At 41.0% G+C, this 8,654-nt stretch overlaps 1 protein-coding gene across 5 annotated transcripts in view; it reads right to left on the bottom strand.

Annotated features, from left to right (window-relative positions):
- Positions 1 to 8,654, bottom strand: part of Fam13b (family with sequence similarity 13 member B) — a 66,014-nt gene that overhangs the window by 30,042 nt on the left and 27,318 nt on the right. For all 5 annotated transcript variants that reach the window (XM_029546802.1, XM_029546800.1, XM_029546799.1 and 2 more), the window contains one exon: positions 4,486 to 4,621. In XM_029546802.1, coding sequence (XP_029402662.1) covers positions 4,486 to 4,621 — 136 coding nt within the window. The remainder of the gene's footprint in view (positions 1 to 4,485; positions 4,622 to 8,654) is intronic.

Here is an 8,654-nt window from a genome sequence, read left to right on the forward strand (position 1 = left end):
ATGGAGGCATTTCCCCAACTGAAGCTCCTTTCTCTGTGATAACTCCAGCCTGTGTCAAGCTGACACAAAACTAGCCAGTACAGCGCTGGAAAGAGCAGTCAGTAAGGTGCTTGCCCTGCAAGCATGATGACCTGAGCTTTGATCTCCAAAACCCTCACTTCAACAACCACCACCACCACCAACCACCCCCCCAGCACTTGGGGGGCAGAGACAAGTACACGCTCACTAGCCTGCTAGCCTAGTCTGCGAGATATGCTGTCTCACAACAAACAGACCAACTCTATAGGAACACTAAAAGTCGCCCCCTGGCATGCACACATGCACACAGAGAACAAGGACATGAAAGCTATCCTCAGGCCCAGAACCATCTGTAGAGGCATACGCATATAATATTAGTACTTGAGAACTGTCTCAAAACAAACAAACAAAACCCCAAAAAACAAAAATTAAGAGAAAAGAAGAAATGACACATACAGGAAGAGCGCGCTCCTCGCTTCCCTGAGAAGGAGTTACTGCCTTCTTCTCATCAGCTCTCCACAGGGAACTTACAGCACTCTGAGTCTCAATTCACCCTTCAGCTAGAGAGCTCAGGCGGCAGCAGGGGAAATCATCCGGATAAGGTCTTCAGCAGAAAGGCCTTCCTGTCTCTCCAATCATGAACCAACTTTCTCCTCTTTAAGAAAACTTTCATAGGGATGGCAAAATGGCCAGTAAGGCACGTGTAGCCAAGCCTGACTACCTACGTTGGAAGAGAAAATCAGGTTTCTGCCTCCCCAGTGCTGGGAAAAAAATTTTTTTTAATATTTGGGTTTTGGAGATCAAAACTCAGATCTCCATGCTTGTTCTATGACCCCCACAAGCATACTGTGGCATGTGCACACACACACACACTCATATTCTTTCCTCTGAAGCTGCTCTTGCAGTCCCCACAGATATGTACTGAACATCTTTTAGTTGGCCTAATAGCTAAATTGATTCACTTGTGTAATTATCTCCAACTCTCCATTTAGCTTTCACTGTTTATGTCTCACTGTTGATATTTCTTTCTCTAGTCAAACTATGCCAAGCCCCTTTGCTGTTCATTTTTTGGATCTTTGGAATTTGAGCAGACCAGGGCTCTGTTACCAGACTTCCTGTTTCATTCACTTCCTTGATGGTCTCATTTACTCTAGTACCTTTGATATCATGTGTGTTATTGATTCCCAGATTGGAATCGTCACTCTGTTAGATTTAGACGTGTGGCATAGTTTCTAAAAGTTATGTATTTGGGGTAGAGAGATGGCAGAAGATGTAGGTTTGGTTCCCAGGACTTTCATGATGGCTCACAACTGTTTGCTCCAGGGCTGCCTTCTAGTCCAAGGAATCTGATACCCTTTGGCCTCTACAGACCTGACATGTATGTGGGTGAGCATATACACATACAGGCAAACATTCATACACATAAAGTAATGAAGACCTTTTTAAATGTTTAGTTATTTACATATATATGTGTATGCCAAAGTGTGTATTAGGAGGTCAGAAGCTGTCTCCTTACTGTGTGAGTTTTGGGGACTGAATTCAGGCTGTCAGGCTTGGCGGCAAGTGCCTCTACACACTGAGTCATCTGAGCTGGCTTGCACTCAAGTTTAATAGTGTAGAATATATCCAGTGCTGTTAAAAGCAGAAGTGAGTACCATCATCTTAGAGGAGAGGGAAGAATTTCTGTCCAAGGGAGAAGATGGTTTTGAACTCACCTTCTGTGGGGTTAAAGTTTGCTAGGAATTTGTGAAAGATACAGAATGAATAGAGAATGAGGACTGTAGGGAAATGGTGGTTGTTAATGAACATATCTAGCTGAGAAATTTAAGACAACTGTGGGAGGATACTTTTAGAAGGTAGGCAGGCCTAGAATACTATCTAAACAGTTCTAGGGTTGTTTTTTTGTTTTTTTCAGTAGAAGAAAAAAATATAAAAAACTTTGGAGAAAAGCTAATGAATGTATCTGTATTTCAAGAAGAAAGCTGTAACAGTAGGCTCCCAGGACCTAGATGGGAAGGTAGGGGAAGGACAGTAATCAGGGATTTTTGTACCACATTTGAAATAATAGCACTAGGGCTGGGAGGGAGAGAAGGAAGAGAATTTCAAACGTGAGAATGACTAAGACACAGCTTAGGTTAGTCTGGGGACTACTTACTTAGGAAAAGACAGGCAACTGTGCCAACTCCAAGGCGCTTGTTATTACACCTGCTTTTTAATATGGTTTACACGGCTACATACTGAAGAAAACTTCCTTATTTAAAAGTGTGAAAAATGTCAGGTGTGCTGTTATACATCTTCTATTCCAGCACTCAGAAGGCAGAGGCAGACTGCCTTCATCCTGGTTTAGATAGCAAGTTACAGGCCTGTAGTGGATAGCCATGGAGCTAATTATATTTGATGTTAAATCTGTTCTCCTGTGAGGGGTTTCAACAAGGAATGAGTCAGCACTCAGGTGATTTCCAGTAAACCTGCTTCCTACCTTAATTTGTAAAATAAAGGAGAGCTAATGATTGGGCAGATAAAAGGGAAGGAGGATCATAAGGTGGGAGAGAGGAGAAAATGGAAGGAGAGGATGCATAGGAGGAGGAAGTCAAAGGAAAGCGGAGCAGAAGCACATGGCCTGGAGAAACTGCAAGTTCTGATGTGGAAGATGGTAGTGTAGCAGTAGATCTGCCCAATCTAGGTGCACAGCATGTATTCATATTAACTGTGCTGTGTTTTCATTGCCTGGGCATATTTGGGAGAAGATTTACCACAACACCGGTCAGCCAGAGCTACAGAATAAGACCCCATCTCAAAAAAAGGCTGGCTAAATAAATAAATAAATAAATGTGTTGAGAAGCATGTCTTTTAGAATGTCCTAGATACTACTTTTGTATTTGTTTCTCTTTCAGTTCTAGGAATCAAATCCAGGAACTCTACTATTCAGGCACTGACATACAATCCCAGCTTCTATGTTTGAGCTTTTTTCTCTTTTTTTAAAAGAATTATGCCAAGAGCTTAAGCAATACTACTGAGAGCTCAGCTCAGGTTTTCTGTCAGAGCAAAAGATCTGTAATGTAGCATTCTGAATACGCCATACCAACATACTCCTCTTGGACATTACTTTGAACTGATTATTTTAGAAAATAACAAACAAATCATTCTTTTTGTACCAGAACATTAAATAGATACACTACCCTCAGTTCAGATATCTCCCCACCGGGAAGAGAGAGAGACGGCTATGTCACAGGATTTCTATCACCCTGCTGTAACAGAACTACTTTTTATTTTTTGACTCAAACACTTCCTGGTCATTTCGTACCAGGTGGAAGCTAAGCCACCCTTTAGAGATTTACTGTTTATTCCAATTCCCACCCGTACTTGAGGTATTGTTTATTAAACTTGTTTTTCTCTTCTTTAATGTGTCTTCTGTTGCCAGGCCTGGTGGCCCACTCCTTTAATCCCAGCATTCAGAAGAGAAAGACAAGATGGTCAGTTAGTTCCAGGCCGGACAGAGTTATATAGTGAGATTTCTGACTCTTAAAAATAAAGACAATAGAGGGGAGGGGCTAGAGGAGTGGTTTAACAGTTAAGAACACTGGCTAATCTCTCAGAGGGCCAAGGCTCAATCCCCAGATCCCACGTGGCAACTCACAATTGTCAACTCCAGTCCCAAGGGATACAATGCCTCCCCGTTTTGCCTCTGGGACTCCACTAAGCATGCATGTGGTACATGCAAAACACTCACACACATAAGAAGGTAACAAAAACATTATTTAAATCTGTCTTCAAAAAAGCTTTGAAACTAATAAAAGCTCAACCTCAATACCACTAACTACTTTAGCCACCATCATTAACTTACTGTCCTACAAATACTTTTAAAATATGTTTGATGCTGCCCATGGTAGCATACACCTTTAATCCCTGTACTTGGGAAACAGAAGAAGGCAGCCTTGTCTATATAGAGAACTCCACGAAAGCCAACGCTATACAGTAAGACCCTGTCTAAAACAGAAACAGAAAACCTGCACTTGGGTACGAGTGCTTGCCACACAAGCTAAATCCTGAACCCACATAAAGTACAGTAGTAAGATCTGCAATCCCAGTGCCTACAGCAAAGTGTGGAGGACAGGTGGGGCCTTGGAAGCTCCTGGGCCAGACAGCCTGGTGTATTTATGCAGCAGCCAAACAATCCACCCAGAAAAGGCTGAGGACAATGACTGATACCAAAGGCTTTCCTCTGAACTCCACATGTACCATGACATGCATACGCTCACACTGTCACACAAACACACACTAAAGAGTAAAAATAATAAAAATACAGTAAGGTGCTTTAAACTTACCTTTATACCTAGCATGGTTCCTAAATTCTACAGAGAATGTATATTCTTAGGGATTTATAACAGAGACAAGTATGTCAGCAAAATCACTCAACTGTAACTTTAACTTCTGAACAATTAGAATGATCCTTCTAGAATTTCTTACCTCATTATTTTTCTGATCCTCAAATACAAAAGCTTGCTGCATGACTTCATTATCTGCAGTAGTACCAGCCACAGGTTTTGAACACTTTATGTCACCATCACTGGCATTAGTAGTAGCAGCAGCAGCAGCATCAACCCTAATAAGATTTTTTAAAAATCAGATCAGGCCTTTGAAACAACTGAATAGCAATCATGACAGAGGTTTGGTGTGGCAGCACAAGTCTGTAACCCTGGAACATAGGAGATGAAAACACAAGTTCAAGAGTTCAAGACAACCCCAAGCTACGCAAGAGTTTGGAGTCAGCCTGGACTACATGAGTCCGCATTTCAAAGCAAATGATTCAGATATCTTTACTTATTTGAGGTTGGGGGTGAGGTCATTATTTGTTTGCCGTAAGATAGAAACCTATCATGTAGTCCAGCTGACCTCAGACTGGTAATCTGTCTGTCTGCCTCAATTTCCTGGATACTGGCAGCTCATCTCTGCTGTCATCAGAGCCAGTGTATATCATCATGAACTCCACCTGACAGAGACAGTAAGTACAGAAGCTGGCTCTGTACGCACAGCCTGCAATTGCTGTAACCAGGCTCTCTTCCTGAGTACTGGAGAACACTTCCAGTTCGGCCTACATACCATCAACATCATCAATAACATGTTATTTATTAAAGAAAAGACATCCTCATAAAAATGTCCTTTTTTCCTCTTGCTAAATTAGATTAAATCTGCAACATTTATTTTTATTCTTCTTTGAATATTAACAGACCCTGTAAGAATTCTCATATGATAAAACTCTTGTGTTTAAACAATTTCTCCTACACTCCTAGCTAAATACCAACTCAGTACTGGACACCATCACATATACCTTATTAGATACAACAGCAGTAACTTTGCATGGTAAACTTTCATCTTACATAGTTCTACACACAATAGTCTTTGGTTATAAAGAGATCACTAACAATGATGGGACACAATTATTTCCACTGGTGAAAATGAGAGCAGTATCTGAACAAGACACACAGGTTTCAGGATCAAACGCTACAGAATTCAGCCGTGTTATATCTTCTGTCACATTTCTCCCATACTCCTTCCTTCCTCTTCCAATATCACTTGTTCTCTTCCTACTTGGTCTAGGGCATGGCTCTACAAGCCCTTCTTACTGCTGTTAATGGCCACACATGGGACCAGTCCCCTGTGCACAGCAGGCGAGCACTCCATCACACAGCCACCCTCAGTCCCAGCCAGTTACATTCACATCATGGCATCAAACCATACAAACCAGGGCCACCATCACACAGAGCTTCAGAGTCTGGCAATTCATACATGGCACATTTACAGCTGGCTAGCATGGTACCTGAAAATAAGCATTCCTGCCATCAGTTTTCATGTCTATCAATAGTTTTCACTTTGTATTTAATAGTTAAATCTTCTTCAGGGCCTGGAGGTGTAGCTCAGTGGTTAAAAGCATGCACTGCTCTTGCATACGCCCTGAATTCAGTTTCCAGCACCCACACTGGGTGATTCACAACCTCTAACTCCAGGGAATCCAATGCCCTCTGATCCCCACATGGTGCACATAAACTCATACATACACGTAATTTTTTTTTAATCTTCAAAATAAACCTATGGGCCTGGAGAGATGGCTCGGTGGTTAAGAGCTCTGACTGCTCTTCTGAAGGTCATAAGTTCAAATCCCAGCAACCACATGATGGCTCACAACCATCCATAATGAGATCTGATGCATTCTTGTGGAGTGTCTGAAGACAGCTACAGTGTACTTACATATAATAAATAAATCTTTAAAAAAAAAAAAATAAACCTATACACCGATCAATTGTCATGATTCATCTAAAATATGGGTATATCTTCCACATGTCTCCAAAATGCAAACTTATATATGAACATATGAAAACCGCTTCATTGTAGTCTGAGATAAATACACACATATCATAAATGCAGGGCTGTGGTAACAGGAAAGGAAGCAAGTGTTTCCTCCACTGCAGTTAAAGATAACAGATCACAGCAAGACTAGATTAACAACACTCAACTACTAATAGCTAATCTAACAGCATCCTGTGGAAGAGGACAGCAGTCCGTGTAAATAACAACTTAGCCAGCAGTGGTGGCATACACCTCTAACCTACCACCCTACAGTAGTGGTTCTTACCTTTAATCCTATCACTCAGGGGACAGAGGCAGGTGAATTTTTGAGTTCAAGGCCAACCTGGTCTACAGATCGAGTTCCAGAGATAGCCAGGGCTATACAGAGAAACCCTATCTTGAAAAACACAATAGTAACAGATGTGTAAATGTACTGTTTCTTCAAATGACATACACTAGAGTTATGTCAATATGCTATTAATATACCTGTCTTAATCATGGCACTTTAGTAAATAACACTGGCTATTAGTCTGTGCTACAGCTGCTCTGGCTGCTCATTCCAAAATGCTACAAACAGAACATAGGGCAGTGAGAAACACTCACCCTAACTGGTATTTGGACATATTAATATAAAGCCTAATTATAAGCAAATAAACTATTATAGCATGTAAACAGGTGAACCAGGATACAAAAATAAATATATGAAAGAAAAAAAATATATATATAGTGACTTAAATTTTCAAGAGGAATCTATCAATGATCTGATATAAAGCATCCATACTGCCACTATTGTTACTAGGGTGGAAAGAATTACTAAATAATTCCTCACTACATAGAAAACCATTTAAAAACATATTTTCATCAGGGTGTAATGGCGCACGGCTTTAATCCTAGCACTGGAAAAGCGGAACAGACAGATCTCTGTGGATTCACGGCTAGCCTGGTAAGCATGCTAAGACCTATCTCAAAAAATAAATACTTCTCTAAGCTACGTGTATGAAACAACCTCAATTCCAAATACTCAAATAAAACAAACTATAAGCATGTGTATATATTGTCTTAGTTAGGGTTTCTATTGCTGTGATGACATGCCATGACCTAAGCAAGTTGAAGAGGAAAGGGTTACACTTGCGCGTCACAGGCCATCATTAAAGGAAGTTAGGAAAGGAACTCTAGGAGCCATGGGGGGGGGGGGGGAGTGCTGCTTATAGGCTTGCTCTCAACGGTTTTGTCTTAGAAAAATATGTAAATATAAATGCTGGTTAGTTTATGTCAATTTGACACAAGGAAGAAACCTCAATTGAGAAAATGCCTCCATAAGATCCAGCTATGGGCAGTTTCTTGATTACTGATTAATGATGAAGGGCCCAGTCCATTGTCTGTTCTCACCTTTCTTAAAAGGTTGTAGAGTTGACTTTGCAACTGGAAAAAAATGCAGGTAAAAGTGGAAATGCTTGAGAGGCAAGAAGTGCAGGAAAAAGGAGAACAAAGGGGCTCTCAGTCCTGGTGACTGAGCAAGAGAGCATGAGTTTCCCGCAGGAGGAAAGCAGAAAAGAAACTGTGGCAGCAAGTCAGAGATAAGCTGAAAAGGCTGGAGGACAACCTAATGATACAGCCCACATCCAAAGAAGAGTTACCTTCAAACCAAGCCACCAGAGTGGGAGGAAGGGTGGCTCAGAGTTACAAGACTACCACCATCAGCCTTCCTAATACCCATACAGCATATGCCTGCTAATGGTGTGGAACAAGGTTAAGAGATAGGATGGCATCCTATAGAAATGATAAATCTAAAGCATTTTAAAGAGGCCATGATTTCATATGGGATGTACTCACCTTGTGTGAAACAGATTCTAAATAACTGAAACACTCAAACTTATTCCCCAAGACTGGAAGGAACTGATGGCAGCTGCGATGGCTAACATGACGGAGGGAAGAAGTCAGGAATATGGAACAGCGAAATAGAGCAAGGGGAATGAACAGTCAAGACCAGTTGCTGGGTTAAAGGTGGTACTATGATATATAAGAACAAATTCAACTTGATGACACTACTATAGAACAATCTTACTTAGTGGCTTTAAGAGCTTAGGGCTAAATTAAGGATCCCAGAAAAAAGGTCCACCTTGTTTACAAAGACTATACAAGGCTCTGGAGAAAACTTCACTGATTGTTTTTTAATAAAGATTAGTCTCAGTTGTGAACAAAACCACATCAGATCCTGACACAACACAGGTGCTAATAGAGACCATGGCATTTGAAAATGTGAATACCAATGTTAAAAAGTTACTAAAGTC

Source organism: Mus pahari, chromosome 15 (assembly GCF_900095145.1).
Source record: "Mus pahari chromosome 15, PAHARI_EIJ_v1.1, whole genome shotgun sequence".
Classification (NCBI taxonomy): Eukaryota; Metazoa; Chordata; class Mammalia; order Rodentia; family Muridae; genus Mus; species Mus pahari.